General features: G+C 44.7%; 1 protein-coding gene across 1 annotated transcript in view; it reads left to right on the top strand.

The window, feature by feature from the left end:
* MCUR1 (mitochondrial calcium uniporter regulator 1) overlaps positions 1-18483 on the top strand; it is a 36693-nt gene extending 18210 nt beyond the window's left edge. Inside the window, exons 5-11 of the mRNA XM_056132130.1 lie at positions 4899-5002; positions 5647-5748; positions 7823-7864; positions 8836-8907; positions 14921-14974; positions 15810-15924; positions 17765-18483. Of these exons, the coding sequence (XP_055988105.1) occupies positions 4899-5002; positions 5647-5748; positions 7823-7864; positions 8836-8907; positions 14921-14974; positions 15810-15924; positions 17765-17820 (545 nt within the window). The 3' untranslated portion in view covers positions 17821-18483. The remainder of the gene's footprint in view (positions 1-4898; positions 5003-5646; positions 5749-7822; positions 7865-8835; positions 8908-14920; positions 14975-15809; positions 15925-17764) is intronic.
* Positions 18484-19067: the final 584 nt, after the last annotated feature.

Below are 19067 nucleotides of genomic sequence, written 5' to 3'. Positions count from 1 at the left end.
ACGATGCACAGGGGTTACTCCCGTTACTCCTGGCTCTGTACTCAGGAATTACACTGGCAGTACTCAGGGGACCATATGGAATGCTGGGAATCGAACCCAGGTCGGCCGCACGCAAGACTAATTTAATCTTATCTGGACAAAATCCCTAGTGGTAGTTCTCTAAACTGAGACACACATATGCTCCAAATCCGAATCTCAAATTAGTGTGGGTTCTGTCTTTGAAAAAAAAATACATGTGCTTTTTCTTCAAGTACTTTCTCTGGTTGGACCTGCCCCTTTCCGAAGAGCCAGCTTCTTTCCTTGTCAGGACAAAGAGGAAGGTCTAGGCTTGGAGAAGGTGTCGGGAAATCAGGCTGCCGGGGGGGCCAGTCCCCCCTGTAGAAGCCCAAGGAGCTCAGTGTCCCTCTTCTCACCTCCAGCACGGGCAGCAACAAAAGACCCTTTGAGACTTAAGTGCAATAATTTACTTGAACTCTGTAGCACTGTAGCACTGTCCTCCCGTTGTTCATCAATTTGCTCCAGTGGGCACCAGTAATGTCTCCATTGTGAGACTTGTTGTTACTGTTTTTGGCATATCGAGTACACCACGGGGAGCTTGCCAGGCTCTGCCGTGCAGGCAGGATACTCTTGGTAGCTTGCTGGACTCTCCGAGAGGGACAGAGGAATTGAACCCGGGTCATCTGCATACAAGGCAAACGCCCTACCTGCTGTGCTATTGCTCCAGCCACTTGAATTCACTTTGTTAAAAAAAAAAAATGTGAAATGCTGTTATCATTCTGTGTCATCCCGCTTATGACTTTTCCTTCTCAAACTTGAAACAGTAGGTCTTTACAGCTACACTGCTCCCAGCTCAGATTTTCAAGAAGAGAACTGGAATTTAGATGAGAGAATCTAAAATTAGCTCATTAAGCAGGAGCCTTCCTGATTGCCTCTCTCTCTTTCTTCTTTTTGTGGATTTCATGTTCATGTATTCAAAGAAACTATTTGTACAAAGATATTAAGACCCTGGGGCATGTGTGCAGATAGACTAGGGTTAGATGATATCAATCACTGTAGCACTTTCCTCCCGTTGTTCATCGGTTTGCTTGGGCCCAGGAAACAGCTTAATTTTGTTGAGTGTGAGCGATTGGGGAACTAGAGGATTCAGAATGGTTCCACATTTTTCCTGCCTTTGAGAGATTTATTTCCCTTCCCCATTGATAACAATGTATTTTGTTTTGTTTTGTTTTGTTCTGTTTTTTGCTTTTTGGGTCACACCTAGCGATGCTCAGGGGTTTCTCCTGGCTCTGCACTTAGGAATTCCTCCTGGTGGTGCTCAGGGGACCATATGAGATGCTGGGGATCGAACCTGGGTCGGCTGCGTACAAGGCAAACACCCTACCTCCTGTACTATTGCTCTGGCCCCAACAATGTTTATTTTATTTTATTTTACTTTATTTATTTTTAAAATAAGGACTACATAGATTTTTCTATCACTGTCACTGTCCTCCTGTTGTTCATCGATTTGCTCGAGCGGGCCCAGTAATGTCTCCATCCTGAGACTTGTTGTTACTGTGTTTGGCATCACGGGTAGCTTGCCAGGCTTTGCCGTGCGGGCGAGATACTTTCGGTAGCTTGCCGGGCTCTTCGAGAGGGGTGGAGGGATATAATCTAGAATTGTTCTAGGATGTCCATGTGGTTTTTCTTGATTTTGATCCTTGATTTTGTTTTTGTGCCACTGCTATGTGAATCCCACTGATGTGGAGGGTCTGACAGTGCCCACCAGCCTGGCATGGTGATGAGTGATGGCATTGGAGGTAAGGGATTAGGATCAGGCCAGGGAGGACTTTAGGGACCATTTTATCCCTTGTTCTCTCCAGAGCAATGACTTTTTAAAAAATTTTTAATTTTTTTTTAAAAATAATTATATATATATGTGTATATACATATATATAATCACTCACAGTAATTTATTACACTCATAAAGTACCGGCAGAGGAACAAAGGCATGCGGGTCCCAGGGCTGAGATCTCTAAGCCTGCTCGGATCAGGGCTGAGCATCCTCCACCCAGATCCTCCAAATTCCAGTAGGCAGGGGTCACACCCACCAACTGGCCCCCTGGCACCGTGTAATCCCATCAACAGCCAAGACTCAGAGACTATAAAACCCAGTTCCCGGACATCCTATTATCTCATTCCTACTTTGGACAAACTGGCAGCTACCGAATGTAACCTGCCCACACGGCAGAGTCTGGCAAACCCCCCGTGGTGTACCCAATTACCAAATACCAGTAACAATGATGGGTCTCATTCTCCTAACCCTGAAAGGGCCTTGAATATGGCACTTTTTAAAAAATCTCGGCTAGGATGAAGGAGACGTTACTGGGGCCTGCTCGAGGCAATCGACGAACAACAGGATAGTCGTGATCGTGATATATATAAAGTCATTCACAGTAATTTATTACACGCAGTATTCTAGCACTAATCCCACCACCATTACACCTTCGAACAACCATTATTTTGAATTTTCCTAGACTCCAGAGCAATGATTCTTGATCAGGAACACTTCCCATGTGTGTAAAATCTCACTAACTCTGGTTGTTTCTCTTCCCCTTCTTGCAGAAAACTCATTTGTATCTGGTATCTTGGGTTTTGAAACGTAACTTCTGCTTTTTTGTATCTACTTCATCTCTAAGCTGTTACAAAATTGCAAATGCTGACTTTAAAAAACAATTAAGACTAGAAACAAAAAATATATTTCTGGATCCCAGCAAGCTACAGGCAACCAATATTAACATTTTGGTGCATAGACCCTGGGGTGTTTTTTTTTTCTAGAGGTGAATAACCCCCTCATAACTGAAGGATTTGGGGGCTCAGGAGATAGCTTAAGAAACTGGGGTATCCAGTGTGCATGTAGAAGCCTGCATTTCTGCATTTAATCTTCAAAGATGCGAGGTCCATGCACCTCCAGGTATGGTCCAAAACCAATGAAACAAACAAACAAACAACCAAAATAAAAGGATCTTTGAATAAAGTGACCAAAGTAGGTCACTGGAAGTTTTGCCTCTGTTAAAATTTTCTTTAAAATTTTAATTGTAAATAAAATTTTAATTGTAGCCCCATGTTAAATCCCACTAAAATTGTACCAGTTCCAACTTTTTTCAAGCAAATGGGTCTTTACTTATAAGGACCAACATATTCTTTTTCAGTTCTTATGGGTAACAGTATTAGCCCAGCGGTAGGGCATTTGCCTTGCACTTGGCTGTCCCGGGTCCGATTCCTCCATCCCTCTCAGAGAGCCCGGCAAGCTACCGAGAGTATCCCACCCACACGGCAGAGCCTGGCAAACTCCCTGTGATGTATTTGGTATGCCAAAAACAGTAACAACAAGTCTTACAATGGAGACATTACTGGTGCCCACTGGAACAAATCGATGAACAACGGGAGGACAGTGCGACAGTGCATTGAATAATACTTATTTTTTTATTTCTAGAGGCTTACTTTCAAACATATTATTAGAATTTCCAAGGTAATATGTTGCTATCTAAAGTTACTAAGAATATTAATTGAGTATCAGTATTTTTCCCCTTTGGAGCCTTTCCCCTGATGACTAAAGAAAATAGTAGGGAGGAAATGAAGAATCGATTTGTCTTCTAGCATTAAATTAACCACTGAATTCCCGTTTACATAGTTAATGATTTAGCTGAGTTGTGCAAGGTAGAAGTAATTGAGCTTTCCCACTGAAATAAATTAGTTTTTAACTGCATTTTAAAGTTAAGGAAGTCACATCCATTGTAGAAAATTGAAACAGCACAGAAAATGATAAAAATCACCTAAACTCTGTTAAAATCATGAGAGCAATCATTGTATCACTGTATCACTGTCATCCCTTGTTCATGGACTTACTGGAGTGGGCACCAGTAACGTCTCCATTCATCCCAGCCCTGAAATTTTAGCAACCTCTCCTTACTCGTCTTTCCCAATGATTGGAGGGTCTTCCAGAGTCAGGAAAATGAGACCCGTTGTTGTTACTGTTTTTGGCATATTGAATATTCCACGGGGAGCTTGCCAGGCTCTGTCGTGTGGGCGTGATACTCTCGGTAGCTTGCTGGGCTCTCCAATATGTATATGATTTGTTGCCTACTGTCTGAACCCCATCAAATATGGTGTGATAATTATGGAAAATGGGTAGGGAATGTCTTATGATGTGTCCAGGAATATGTTCACTCATATATGAACCTTGGTCTAAGCATGTGGAAAGCGGTCTGGAGTGTTGGGTAGTGGAGGTCGGCTGTCAGGGCTGGGTCCCTTGGGGCGGGGAAGGCTCTCACCCACCCCCCACTGGGGCACCCCGAGTGAAAACAGCCTGGTGCGGAGTGTGGTGGCATGGTTATGGGGGCCTCATTTTATGCTCCCTTCTGGGAGAAGCAGCCGTGAGTTCTGGAGGGTGGCAATATGACAGGTAAATTTTGATCTGGCTTTTTTTTCACTGCACTTGTGCCAGACAGGGAGACCAATGAGACACCTTTGACCAGCATGACAGACACCAGTTGCTGTTGACAGACGCCGTTTCCTGTGCTTTAGGCCCCTCACTACTTTTTCCACCGGCTCCTGAATTCAGACATTTTCCTGAATATTTACATTTGCAAGTTTTCTCTTCCAATCAAGAAGGTGTTTTTTTTTTTTCTGATTTTTGGGTCACACCCAGCAATGCTCAGGGGTTACTCCTGGCTCTGCATTCAGGAATTATTCCTGGCAGTGTTTGGGGGACCATAGGGGATGCTGGGAATCGAACCCAGGTCGGCCATGTGCAAGGCAAATGCCCTAGCCGCAGTGCTATTGCTTCAGCCCCTCGAGAAGGTCTCTTTCAACCACCACAGGCAATTCTCCTGATTCTGATGGTCTCTTGTATTTTTTAGGGTTTACTACTCAACAAGCAGAAATCATTGTATCGGCATTGGTCAAGATCCTGGACACCAACCTGGATATTGTCTACAAGGACATGGTCACTAAGATGCAGCAGGTAGCTGAGTTGGGTGCTTTCTAAACTCTGAAGGTGGAAGATACATTACTGGAGAGATGCATTTTTCGAGTATATACTGTTGAAGAGCATGCTGTCATTTGAACCATAGTTGAGAGGAGTAGTCAACTATGTGTGTCAGGATAAAAATAAGGTGTTTAGGGCCAGAGCAATAGTACAGTGGGTAGGGCATTTGCCTTGCACACAGCTGGCCCAGGTTCGATTCCTGGCATCCTATATGGTCCCCTGCGCATCGCCAGGAGTAATTCCTGAGTGCAGAGCTTGGAGGAACCCCTGAGCATTGCTGGGTATGACTCAAAAGGCCAAAATAAATAAATAAATAAAGATGCTTATTCAAAGCTTTAAAAAGGGTGTTTATTCATCACAGGAAAGTACCAGAACCGTGGCCGTGGGCTCAGGTGCACAGACTGTTATCCTGGGCTGATGCACATCATCAGAAAGTGTTTTCCTTCTTCCCTTTTTCTCGCTTTGGAATCCCCGGCCAGTGTGCTGCTCACTCCTGCCCACCTTCTTCTCGTTTCTCAGTCAGGTCACCCCAGGCAGAGGGGCACGGATGGAGGAGGTACATGGTGGGAGGGGGCTGTTGAAACCTGACAAGGTTGGACGTTTTGTGTTTTTGTTCCTAGGAGATCACTCTTCAGCAAATCATGTCTCAGATCTCTAACGTGAAAAAGGATATGATTATTTTGGAGAAGAGTGAATTTTCAGCCCTCCGAGCAGAAAACGAGGTAAAGCTATGCAGAGCTGATGACACTTATGACACTTATGACACATCTCTTGTTAAGACCTTGAGCTCCAGATATTCAGAAGGGTGCAATGTACCCGGCACCACACAAGTCAGAATAGTTGTCAAGTTATTACTCAGTCAGCACCACCCACCCATCAGGAAGCAAGGGTTCCAGCTCCCCCTGTCTCCTCAACGCCACCCCTCTACCCCCCCCCCAAGAACTTAATACTAGATTAATTCAACTCTAATAAGGATTGCTCTTGAAGTTCTTCTGATGAAATTGGAGTATGTCTTGCAACCATAAATCATTCTTTTTTATTTTTCAATTTTTTTAATGAATCACCATGAGACACAGTTACAGATTTACAAACTTTCGTGATTAAGTTTCAGTCATACAATGATGGAGTACCCATCCCTCCACCAGTGCCCATTCTCTACCACCAATGTTCCCAAGTATCCCTCCCTCCACCCCCCACACCACACCCCATCCCCACTTCTGTGGCAGGCACATTCCCTTTCACTCTCTGTCTCCTTTTGGGTGTTAAATCATTCTTTTTTAATTGTCTCTGGTATTAAGTAAAGGGGTCACATTGTTTTGCTGTTACATTGTTTTTTTTTAGCATTTTCTTGTTATTAATGCATAAATTCTGCTATTCTGCTTTAGTTTTTTTTTTTGTTTGTTTTTTGTTTTTGGGTGTGTGGAGAGAAAGAGAATTTTTTTGGTTTTGTTTTTTTGTTCATTTTTTTGTTTGTTTGTTTTGCTTTTTGGGTCACACCGGGCAATGCACATGGGTTACTCCTGGCTCTGTGCTCAGGACTTACCCCTGGCAGTGCTCAGGGTACCATATGGGATGCTGGGAATCGAACCCGGGTTGGCCGCATGCAAGGCAAACGCTTTACCTGCTGTACTATTGCTCCAGCCCCCAAGAGAAGAAGTGTTTTGAGGCCATGCCCAGTAGAGCTCAGGGGCTACTCTTGGTTCTGAGCTCAGGGGTCACGCCTATCAGTGCTCTGAGGAACGTGTGATGCTGTGAAGCCTGGGTCCCAGATTTGCAAGGCTTGCCTTGTCATAGCTCCTGTACACCCTCCCCAGCCTGAATTTCTTAAAGGTGGGCACAGCGGCTCGGGTGTTTGCCTTGTACGTGGTCTACCCGGGTTCGATTCCTCTGCCCCTCTCGGAAAGCCCGGCAAGCTACCAAGAATATCTTGCCTGCAAGGCAGAGCCTGGCAAGCTCCCCGTGGCATATTTGAGATGCCAAAAACAGTAACAAGTCTCGCAATGGAGACATTACTGGTGCCCGAGTAAATCGATGTACAACGAGACGACAGTGCTACGGTGCTACAGTCCTATGGGATTAACATCTAAGTTCCCTGTGTCTTTATTCCTTTGCAGTTCTAGTTAATGTCCGTAAGGAAGTCCATTTATTCCCTGGCGATCTTAGTAGCCCAGTAATGAACTTTGGAGCAGAAGATTTGCTAGAAAAGGGTTAAAGTTTGAACTTTCAAAGTTGTCCTTGAAGTCAAGGTGCTTTGAGGGCAGAATTAGTTCAAAGTCAAATTGAAGGAGGTACTCAGGGAAACTTGGTCCCCAAAGGAAGTTGTGTATCCTAATAATAGTTGTGTTTGGGCCAAAGAAACAGTACAGTACCATGGGTAAGGAGGTTGGCTTACACGCAGCCAGTCTGGGTTAGATCACTGGCGTGGAACTACAATATGGTTCCCCGACCCTGCCAGGAGTGATCCCTGAGCACAGAGCCAGGATAAGGCAGGAGCACCAAAATCAAAACCAAGCTCCAGAACTGTGTTACTTATTTTATACAACCTTTAAGATGTGTAGGTACAGTATGAAGGTACATACTTAATGATAGGACTGATTTGGTGTGACAAATTCAGCTTTTCTGCTACTGAGATGATTCAACCCATGTTGTATTCTGGGTACAGCCAAGCGGGTGTGGAAGGAAGCAAGAACTTACGCATAAATACATGTTTTAATAATCATTTATTACCAAGTTTTTTGTTTGTCTTCCATCCTTCTAACTATATCCTCTTGCTTCTTTCTGTGTTTTTTTTTTTAGAAAATGAAACTGGAGCTACATCAGTTAAGACAACAAGTCATGGTGAGACCTTCCCCTGCCCACACGTGTGCTGCTTGTATGTAATCACCTAAGCTTTATATGTTCCTAAACATGTGACTATATTAGATATACAAATCTAATTGATCTGTCTCAAAAGCACATCAGATTTAACTAATATTTCAGCCAAGGCATAATTTACTGATGCCAATCGCCAAGCTCTGTAAGAAAATTATGTTCTTAGAAGAATTAAGTCATCTTTCAATTAAAATTTCCTAAAGCAGCCTTGTGGAACCCTTAGATTCTCATTGAAGCAGCTCTCTTAAGATTATTACATGAGATTTTAAAATACTTGCCGGTCCTGTTGTTTAATTATTATTTTTTTGAAGTGGAAAAGATATTGGTATTAAAGAAAAAAAAGGTCTTGTGTAAGAATCAGGTGAGGCTTTATTTAATCCAGAATTGATTAACATTTTGGGCTCCATTTTGCTTTCCAGAGTTGCCCATGGAACAACATTATTAATAAATTCCACAAGGAGATGATACTGAAAATCTTTTTTTGGGGGGGGGGCTTTTTGAGTCACACCGGAGATACCCAGGGGTTCCTCCTGGCTTTGCACTCGGGAATTACTCCTGGCGGTGCTCAGGGGACCATAAGGGATGCTGGGAATCGAACCCGGGTCGGCCTTGTGCAAAGCAAATGCCCTACCTGTTGTACTATAGCTCCACCCCCAATACTGAAAATCTTGAGATTGAATGCAACAGTCACCCAGTTTAGAATGAATTCACCTTCAACAGGTTTATTCCCAGCTGGAAGTCCCAAGGCTGGATCAATTCCACGTGTCCCCTGGCAACCCAAGCTCCAGCTCTGTTTCTCTGCCAGCTCCTGGCCCTACCCTCGACCTTGTCTGCCCCACTAGATAGAAAGAGGGAAAGCAAACCCCAGACTTGGGTTCTCTGTGACTTGGTTTCTTATCTTGTGATTTCCTTCCCTTGTTTTTTTGCCCTCCTACTAGGATGAAGTGATCAAAGTCCGGACAGATACCAAATTAGACTTCAATCTAGAAAAGAGCAGAGTCAAAGAATTGGTATGTTCCTTTATGTAAAAGAGAATGTGAATTCATTTCTGTGGACAGTGGGTGCTTGGTTTTTTACTGTGTGTAAAATACAGTTCACTCGTCTTACTAATATTTACCTGTTCACCAGTATTAGTGTGTCTTCTTTTAAATTCTATTTTGGATTAGGGCTTGAATTTTGATACCTTCAAGAGTAGCATTAAAATGAAAATCCTGATCATATCACGTTGGAATGTTTTAGATTTAAAGACACTAAATTATGTGTCACTGAGACATCAATAAGGAAACTCAGTTTTCGTCTATATTGTTGATTTAAAATAACAAGCATTTAAATTGAAAATCCTGATCATATCATGTTGGACTGTTTTTGATTTATAGACACTAAATTATGTGTCACTGAGACACTGATAAAGAAAGTCACTTTTGATCTATATTGTTGATTTAAACTCCCCAAAGTCCTGATTTTACCAACACAAAGTTGGTTATCTCGAATAATATTAAGTTAGTCATATTGGATTCTACATTGAAATTCAAATTTTAAAAAAAATTCCTTCTTGCTTTGAAATGCAAATTTGAAATGATTCTTTTAAGTATGTTCAATTGAGATGTTCCATTAGAAATAGTGCTGTACATATATTACTGAAAAAAAGAGGTCACAGAATGTAGATAATTAAGCTGAAGAATAAATATGTCTGTGCTTATGCTTAAACAACTTGTGCTATTATGCATTAGACCTGAGAAAACCAGAAATACGATTCTGCTCTTTTTGCTTTGTCAGAGAAATTGCATAGAGATGCAGTTACTTCCTAGACTTGCACGTCCATTTTTATGTTATTTCTAATGTATTTTGTTCCAGTCCAATTGACAGCTAACAGAAGGGTTAGGCATGCCGCATAATGATACAATCTTTGTTTATATTGCAAAATGATTGCCACAGTTAAGTGTCCCTGCATCTGGCTGGCCATGGTTTGGTCCCCAGCACTGCAGATAGACCCCCAGCACCGCCAGGAGTGGCCCCTGAGCACAGAGCTGGCAGAAAGCCCTGAGCACTGCTAAGTGTGGCCCCCAAACCCAGACAAAAGGCAAACAAACCAAAACACCCGCTGATTTCCCATTTAGCTGCAGGTATCTTCCGATTAAATCAAGTGAATCCAGAATTTGCTAAGTACACAACCCCTCAGGATCAAGGTAGTAAAGAGTTTTTTCTAGATGAAAGTCAGTGGCTAATGATAATTAAATATTTCAGTGACACTCGGAAACATCATCTTGATGGCTGAAAAATATTTTAAGACTAGAAAAGAGGTAACATGGGCATACTGATTATACAACAAAGCTCATCTTGGGGCCGGAGTGATAGCACAGCAGGTAGGGCATTTGCCTTATACACAGCCGACCCGGGTTCGATCCCCAGTATCCCATATGGTCCTCTGAGCACTGCCAGGAGTAATTCCTGAGTGCAAAACCAAGAGAAACCCTTGAGCATTGCTGGGTGTGACCCAAAAAGGGGGGAAAAAAAAAGCTCATCTTTACTCTGGAATTCAGAACCAGATAGAGTTAAATATTTGTCTGCTGTTCATTTATCCCTGCAACTTATTTTGGTTAAAGGCACAGGGTGGGGCTGGAGCCATAGCACAGTGGGTAGGGCGTTTGCCTTGCACGCAGCCAACATGGCCGACCCAGGTTCAATTCCCAGCATCCCATATGGTCCCCCCGAGCACTGAGCATCACCAGATGTGACCCAAAAAGAAAAAAAAAAAGGCACAGGGTAAGGGCCCGGAATATGCCTCAGTGGCAAAGAACACAGGGCCTGAGTTTGATCCCTGGCACTGCAAAAAAAAAATTAAGCAGTTCATTGTGAAGAATGAGGAGGTTATGACTCCCCTTAGCGCCTCCCTTTCTTGCATGTGTATCCAGGTCTGTGTCAGTGAAAGAGATCTCCTCTCTCCAATTTCTCATCATGCTAAGAATGAAAAAAAAAAAGCCACTGAGCTAATATCATCAAAATCATATAAGCCCCGAATAAGAAGACAAATGGATCAAATTTCACGGGCATGGCAGGCAACTCAGCACATAAAGAGAACGTGTGGGTTATAGAGTAGAGCATTACCTGACTCCAGACAATGATAGAAACAGCCTTTTGTCACAACTGGAAGGAATCCCAAGAGCATTCTACTGAGCTAAATAGGCCAGAGAAAGGCATGTACCATATAAGCGCACTGGCGTGTGGAATTCAGAAAGCAACCCAGATGTTCCTGAGCTTGGGTCCTCACTGCTGTAACAGCAGTGAGGGAAGATGCTGAACCCACAACCCTATTGGCTGTGGTTTGAGACCCGGAGCACCCCAACTTCCTGCGCAAAATAAAATCACCTAATTTTGAGCACACCCCTCTCGGAGAGCCCGGTAAGTTACCGCGAGAGTATCGCGCCCACAGGTAAAGCCTGGCAAGCTACCCGTGATGTATTTGATATGCCAAACACAGTAACAACAAAGTCTCCAATGGAGACATTACTGGGCCCGCTCGAGCAAATCGATGAACAATGGGAGGACAGTGACAGTGACAGTGACAGTGACAATTTTGAGCACAGACTGATGGTTTCCAGAGAACTGGGAACTGATGCTGGGAGGATGGTAAAATGGAAGAAGAGATTGAAAAGGTAGAAACTGGGTCGGAGCAATGGTCCAGTGGGTAGAGCATTTGCCTTGCATGCAGCCACCCCGGGTTCAATCCCCAGCATCCCATATGGTCCCTCAAGCACCACCAGGAGTAATACCTGAGTGCAGAGCCAGGAGTAAGTCCTGAGCATAGTCGGGTGTGACCCAAAAGGCTGAAAATTAAAAAAGCAACCAGACTTCCAGTTATGAGAATATAATTCATGGGGGTGGAATGAACGGCGTGGTGGCTAGAGTTATTACCATAGGAACTCTGAGAAAAGTGGCAAAGAGAGTAGGTCTTCAAGTGCTTATTGCAAGGGCCACAGAGATAATTCCAATGCAGAGCACCCACCTAGCACAGGTGAGGCCCCAAGTTTGCCAGCACCGACCCCCAGTCAACTGGAACTGTCAACCACCCAGGTGACATTTCCTAGTGTCACTGAAATATTTAATTACCATTAGCCTCTGACTCTCACCTAGGAAAAACTCTTCATTACCTTGATCCTTATGCAAAAATTCTGGATTCAGTTGATTTAGGAAGAAGCTTGTAGCTAAACTGGTAATCAGTGGTTGTTTTTGGTTTGCTTTTCTCTTTTGGTTTGGGGGCCACACCTTGCAGTGCTCGGGGCTTTCTGCTGGCTCTGTGCTCAGGGATCATGCCTGGCTGTACTGGGGGGCATTTGCAGTGGTGGGGATGGAAGCAGGACCAGGCAGGTCCAAGGCAAGCTCCTTACCTGTTGCATAATCTCTCTGGCCCCAAAGCCAGTGGTTTTTAAGTGAGTCACTCACCTCGATGAGAAGTTATTGGTAATCCTAACTTGGATGACTCTGACTTTCAAGGTAGGGTATCATTCTGCAGCTAGAGCCTATTGGGACACGCACTGGTGAAGATGAATTCCTTGACCCTCTCATTCTCCTTGGTTATCATTCAATGAAAAAACTGGTGATGGGCCAGGGCACTAACTAGTTCAGTAGGTAAGCCGCTTGCCTTGCACGCAGCCCAACTGGGGTTTGATCCCTGACATCCCATATGGTCCCCCCCCCCCCGCCCCCCCAACACCAGTAGGAGTAATTCCTGAGTGCAGAGCCAGGAGTAACCCCTGAGCATCGCTGGGTGTGACCCAAAAAGCCAAGAAAAAAATAAATAGAAATTTTTAAAAAATACAATAACTGGTGCCACAGCCCATTTCAGAAGCAGGGAAGCCTGCTAAACTGCACTGGAGAGATGGAATCTCATTTTTTTTTTTTAAATCTGTCTAGTTTGAGACTAAAGCCTGGAGGTCTCCTTTGTTTAGGGCGCACAGAAAACCTGGTGCCACCCGCCCTCTGGTGGCGACCCGATGCATAGCACCCTCCTCATCAGAAACCTTCCCCGAAGCCGTGGGGGCTGCTTGAACTTCTTAGCAGTGCTGTTTCTATATTTTTCATCCTTGCTAATCCCAGGAGGACATTCCCTACCTAGAAAGCTCTCAGATATTTCCAAAAGCAGTTTTTCTCTATATACAGCGGTAATTTAGTGGATAACTTATTTCTCTGTTTATATATTTATTGTCCTGCTTTTCTAAGTTATGCCTGGTAGTGCTTAGGGAGTTTCTGGTGGTCACTTAGTACTTGGGATCAAACCCAGAGACCTGTGCCCCTTACTCTGAGCCCCACATGGTGACCAGTTTTCTTTTAAATTGATTTTTAGCCCGGCAAGCTACCGAGAGTATTCGATATGCCAGACACAGTAACAACAAAGTCTCCAATGGAGACGTTACTGGGCCCGCTCGAGCAAATCGACGATCAACGGGAGGGCCTTTACCTTTACCTTTATTAAAAACACCGTTATTTACAAAGCTGTTTCTGATGCAGCTGTTTCAAGCATTTAAAGGTTCCAACACCACAGTGTGACCTTCTTTCTCCACTACACCCAGTTTCCTTCCTATTCCCAACCTACCCCCTTTGGCACATAACAAATTTGCTTTATATAGTTTATTCCAAAAAAGAGAATGATCAAAGAGTAAATCAGTAAGGGCCAATTAGTGATTACTATATGATTTTGACCTATGTAAAAAAGAAAATTGAGGGGCCAGAGCAATAGTACAGTGGGTAGGGTGTTTGCCTTGCACGTGGCCAACCTGGGTTCGATTCCCAGCATCCCATATGGTCCCCCAGCACTGCCAGGAGTGATTCTTGAGTGCAGAGCCAGGAGTAACCCCTGAGCATTGTCAGGTGTGATCCAAAAAAGCAAAAAGTAAATAAATAATTAAAAAGAGAAAGAAATTAGAGCCATTTAATACAGTATTTTTAAAATGCCTATTCACATTTACTTATATACATTTTCAACTCTGGAGTATAAAGATCATCGATTTGCTCGAGCGGGCCCAGTAACGTCTCCATTGTGAGACTTGTTGTTACTGTGTTTGGCATATCCAATACGTCACGGGTAGCTTGCCAGGCTTTGCCGTGCGGGCGAAATATTCTCGGTAACTTGCCGGGCTCTCCAAGAGGGGCGGAAGAATCGAACCCGGGTCAGCCTGGCCGGCCGCGTGCAAGGCAAATGCCCTACTGCTGTGCTATCGCTCCAACCCGGAGTATAAAGTATATTACATTATATTTTATTGTATACTTGGATCTCCTTATGGTAATAATCATGTCTTACATGAAGTTGTGACCAGTTTTATTTGTAACTATGATGGGACAGCCACTAGAATTAATTCAGCCTCACTTTTGTTTGTCCTTTTGAAGCTTGGCTTGCCCTCTCCCTCACTGGTTCCAAGGCAACCAGTTGAGTTCCTGTTTCATGGCTTTTTCCTCTCTCCTGTCCCTTCGTTGCTACGGTCACTGTTGTGGTATCTGGGAGTGACACTGTATGGTGGGGGCATGTCAGAGTTCACACACTTGGGGTGCCAGGGATCACACACACTATGAGGGTGCCACCAGCATCTGACTCTGCATGAGGACAGTGCTGGGGATTATAAAGCCTCAAGCCTACCATGGAACCACATCCCAGGACCCTCAGTGCTCAGGGGCTTCTCCCAGAGCAGTGTTCAGGAGATGCTCCAAGATAAGTGCTCAGGAAATGCGCCTAAATTATTATTCAGGAGCTACTCCCAGATCAGTGCTCAGGGATACTCCCAGCCGGGTTCGATTCCTCCATTCCTCTCGGAGAGCCCGACAAACTACCGAGAGTATCTCGCCCACATGGCAAAGCCTGGCGAGCTCCCCATGACGTATTCGATATGCCAAACACAGTAACAAGAAGTCTCACGATGGAGTTGTTACTGGGCCCACTCGAGCAAATCGATGAACAACGGGAGGACAGTGCTAGAGTGCAGTGGAAGAGAAAGAATAAGCGAGAGGCTGACCCATGTTCTCTGTTTGTTGCAGTATTCGTTGAATGAAAGGAAGCTACTTGAAATGAGGACGGAAATGGTGGCCCTGGTAAGAATGGGACTGGCTCACTTCAGTCCTCTGACTCAGGATCTCGGCCTCCCCTGCTCTCTGCACCGTCTCCCCAGGCAGGGGACATGCAGACTCGTATCACAGGAATTTTTCCCCCTAGTTAAGGCAAAGTGCACTCACACATTTGGGCGGCCCTCATCCCCATCTGGCCTCGGAAGTATTTTCATCATCTTGCAAAACGGAAACTTTCCCGATTAAATACTCATTTTCCATCCTTCCCCCAACCCCACGCCCACCCGCACCCCTAGCTACTGCACTTCTGCATCCTGTGACCTGTGACCTCATGGGATCATCCTGTAGTATTTGTCCTTTGGTTTGATCTTTTTTTTTTTTTTTGTCTGGAAGGTTTTGGGTTTGGGTTTGGGGGCTACCCCTGCTGGTGGTACTCAAGGGACCAGGTGTGGTGCTGAGCCAGGATCAGCCACATGCAAGGCGAGCATCTTTACCCCCTGGCTTCTCTCCATCCCCTGGTTATTTTTCCAAAAGGGTTTTGTGCATCCTTTCCATTCAGAGGGATTTGGAAGGATCAGAGAGTTCCATTGTATGGAGACAGAATGGCTTCACCAGGGGAACTCGAGCGAGGTAGCACATTTGATTTCCTGAGCAGGTCTGAAACAGGGCAATTGGTATTCATTTATTTATCTTTGGGCAGAAGGAAGCAGGCGTAGAGGTGTGAGGGTCTGTGCGCTCCTAGCATGAGACTGAAGCCCCGGCCTCCTCTAGTTAGCCCAGTGTTGGGAAGGGCCACTTGGATTGAGCGCAGAGGGGACAGCACCCGGAAGATCTGATGCTGGGAATCTGTTGCTCTCACCAGCACGCACAGCAAGACCGGGCCGTCACCCAGACCGACAGGAAGATTGACACGGAAGTTGCCGGCCTGAAAACCATGCTGGAGTCACACAAGCTGGATAACATTAAATATCTCGCTGGTGAGTTGTTTTGAATCAAGGAGATTAAAGTAAGCCAAAATAAATAAATCAAAGGAGGGCTGGAGAGATAGCACAGCAGGTAGGGCGTTTGCCTTGCATGCTGTCAATCTGGATTTGGATTCGATTTCCAGCATCCCATATGGTCCCCTGAGCACCGCCCAGAGTGATCCCTGATTGTACAGCCAGGATAACCCCTGTGCATCACCGGATATGGCCCCAAAAGTAAATAAATAAATAAATAGATAGATAGATGGAATATAATTTATAAAATAAGTCAAAGGCCGGTATTTCAGTTCACGATGCTATACTTTTTTCACAATTGAACGACGGCCTCTGAAATTGGACAGAAGTTTTCAATTTCCAAGAGATGGTCTACTATATTATAATTGTTTTCTTTTTTTCTTTAGTAGATAAAATGATGTGCTTTACAATTGGTGGGATTTGATAAGATGCTGCCATTTGATAAAATGGAACTGCCATTGAGTGGCTTTTGTTCTTTGTTTGTTCTTGGACCACACCTGGGTATGCTCAGGGCTGACTCCTGGCTCTGCACTCAGGGGTCATTCCTGGTGGGCTCAGGGGAATTTACAGGGTGCCGGGCATTGAATTCAGGTCAGTGGGATCAAACTCAGGTCAGCTGCGTACAAGGCAAGCACCCTACTCTGGACTACCACTCCAGCTTCTGGATTTTTTGGCATGAAATTCAAGACTGAATGTTTTACAGAAACAATGAAAGGTTTTGATCTTCCAGCCTAGATTGGTATAAGAAGTTATTTTGTTTGCAGATTTTGAGCCAAAGGAGGGATTGATTATTAATGTTTAAAAGTATGTAGTCATTGTTTTACTTCAAACTTGACAGCTTGAATTAATGAGTAATTTAAAGTTAGTGTGGTATTTAAACATGACATTTTACTCACTAGGTTAAAGGGTATTTCCCTGTATGATCTTGTACGTAGGTTTATGTGTCTGAATCTAAACTTTCACTGAAACAAGTTCTCTTGAATTTTTTGATATATATATATATATATATTCTTTTTAATGTAGGACTACTGCTATTTTTTCAGCCATTGATTAAGCTGATTGAATTGGGTATGAAATCCACATTACTTTTTAAAAATTTTTTTAAATTGGATATTCGTGAGATCGACCATTACAAAGTTGTTCATAATTGGGTTTCAGTCATACAATGCAGATACATTTATATTGCAAAGATAATGGTATCAAATCGTGGAGTGTCTTGTTTTTTGTTTTTGGGGTTTTTTTTTTTTTTGCTTTTTGTTTTTTTTGGGGTTTTTTTTTTTTTTTTTTTTTTTTGCTTTTTTGGGTCACACCCAGCAATGCTCAGGGGTTGCTCCTGGCTCTGCCCTCAGGAATTACTCCTGGCAGTGCTTGGGGGACCATATGGGATGCCGGGGATGGAACCCAGGTCGGCCACGTGCAAGGCAAACGCCCTACCTGCTGTGCTATCGCTCCGGCCCGTGATTTGTTACTTAATAGACTAATGTTTTGTGGAATATGATATGGCAACTCTTCCATAAAACATCCCTGAAGACTCTTTTTTTTTTTTTCTTTTCCTGGGGTAGGTGCATGTGTGTTTTTTGTTTGGGTTTTGGTTTGTTTGTTAGGTACTCAGAGGTTACTCCTGGCTCTGTGCTCGCTCAGGAATTACTCCTGGCGGCGCTTGGGAGTGCTTGGGGGAATTGAACCCAGGTGGGCTGCATGCAAGGCAACTACCCCGCCCACTATATTATTGCTCTGGTCCCAAGAGTATTTTCTTGGTACACATTTTTTTCAACTATTAGTAGCCCTAATGCTGCTCTCAACTGCATTTTTCTTCCAGGGTCTGTATTTACGTGCCTGACGGTTGCACTGGGATTCTACCGCCTCTGGATCTAGTGACGTGTCTACTGAAAGAAATCTCTGCTTTGGCCTTACGATGCCAGATTGGTTTCCTTGCCCCTCTCTCCGCCATTCAGATTCGAACCCTGATGTTGATTGAATGCAGATTATTTATTTTATGTAAATACGGACATAAACTCAGGACGAGCAACCAGAAGTCCCCCGCCCTCTTCCCTGCGTGCTCCTCTGCTCTCTGCTGTGGCCTGGACACACAGCCCCGCAGTGACTGTTTGCGAGTCTCTAGCCACAAACCCTTTGTCGTGTCAGGGATTCAGAGTTCTCTGTCCCACAGGCTCTGTGGCTGTTCTGAGGGCTGATGGGTCACTGAGCCTGGACGGGAGCCCCTCCCCAAACTGTGTCCTCACCCGCTCCCTGGCTCCCTTCTCGCTCCCATGCTGAGGAGTCTTCCGGCTGGGGAGCACTCCTCTGCCGAAGACACGCTGTACTCTCCACCCAGAGCTTTCTCTTCGCACCTCCGGGGACTCAAGTTATTGTTCTATGTGCCTCTATGTCCATGACCCTCTCACATTTCTACGTGCCTTCCAGCCAGGCAAGCTCATTCCCCAGTGAAGTGTATGTGTGCTGCCTCTCTCCCTCTCTCTGTCTCTTTCTCCCACTCCCTCCCTCCTTCCCTCCCTCCCTCCCTCCCTCCCTGTCTCCCTCTCTCTTTCGTTTCCTCCCTCCCTCCCCCCCCCACATGTTTTAGCACTGAAGGAGCCCTCCAGCTGTGGCCTTACCACCCAGACAACTCGCTCTCCATCCTTCACATGAATTGCTTCTGTTCGCAGATTAGAGTTGTACTCCTGCTCATCTTCATCTGCCTTTTATACCAAAGGGCCAATCTGCCTCCCTCTGTTTCCAGGCTTCCAGGTGTCTCAGAAGCATGGACACTTTTGAAAAATGACACTTGGGTCTTTGGTCCCTCTGTGGCCTGCTGCAAGCTCTGATGGTGTCTGTCTTCCAAACTAGAGAACTGACAAACAGGGAATCCCTTGGGAGGCTAGTGATGTCCAAGCCGGCGACTCTCTCCTGCCTGTTGAAAGCTTCCTGTTGAAAGCAAGAAGGTGTCTACAGATGTAGCCTGGGCTCTTTGTGGAGGCTGTCCTCTTGCTTTCGTGACCTGAGTGCCTGGGAGGACTTTGCATATGTTCCTACACACAGCCAGGCTGGTGGAATCAATGAGCCACAATCCTTGACAGAAAAGTCACTTCAATTTCCTTGAGTGTCCTGTTTAAATTTGGGGA

The sequence above is a fragment of the Sorex fumeus genome, unplaced genomic scaffold (assembly GCF_029834395.1).
Source record: "Sorex fumeus unplaced genomic scaffold, SorFum_2.1 ptg000094l, whole genome shotgun sequence".
Lineage (NCBI taxonomy): Eukaryota > Metazoa > Chordata > Mammalia > Eulipotyphla > Soricidae > Sorex > Sorex fumeus.
This window is presented reverse-complemented; position numbering and strand designations above follow the sequence as displayed.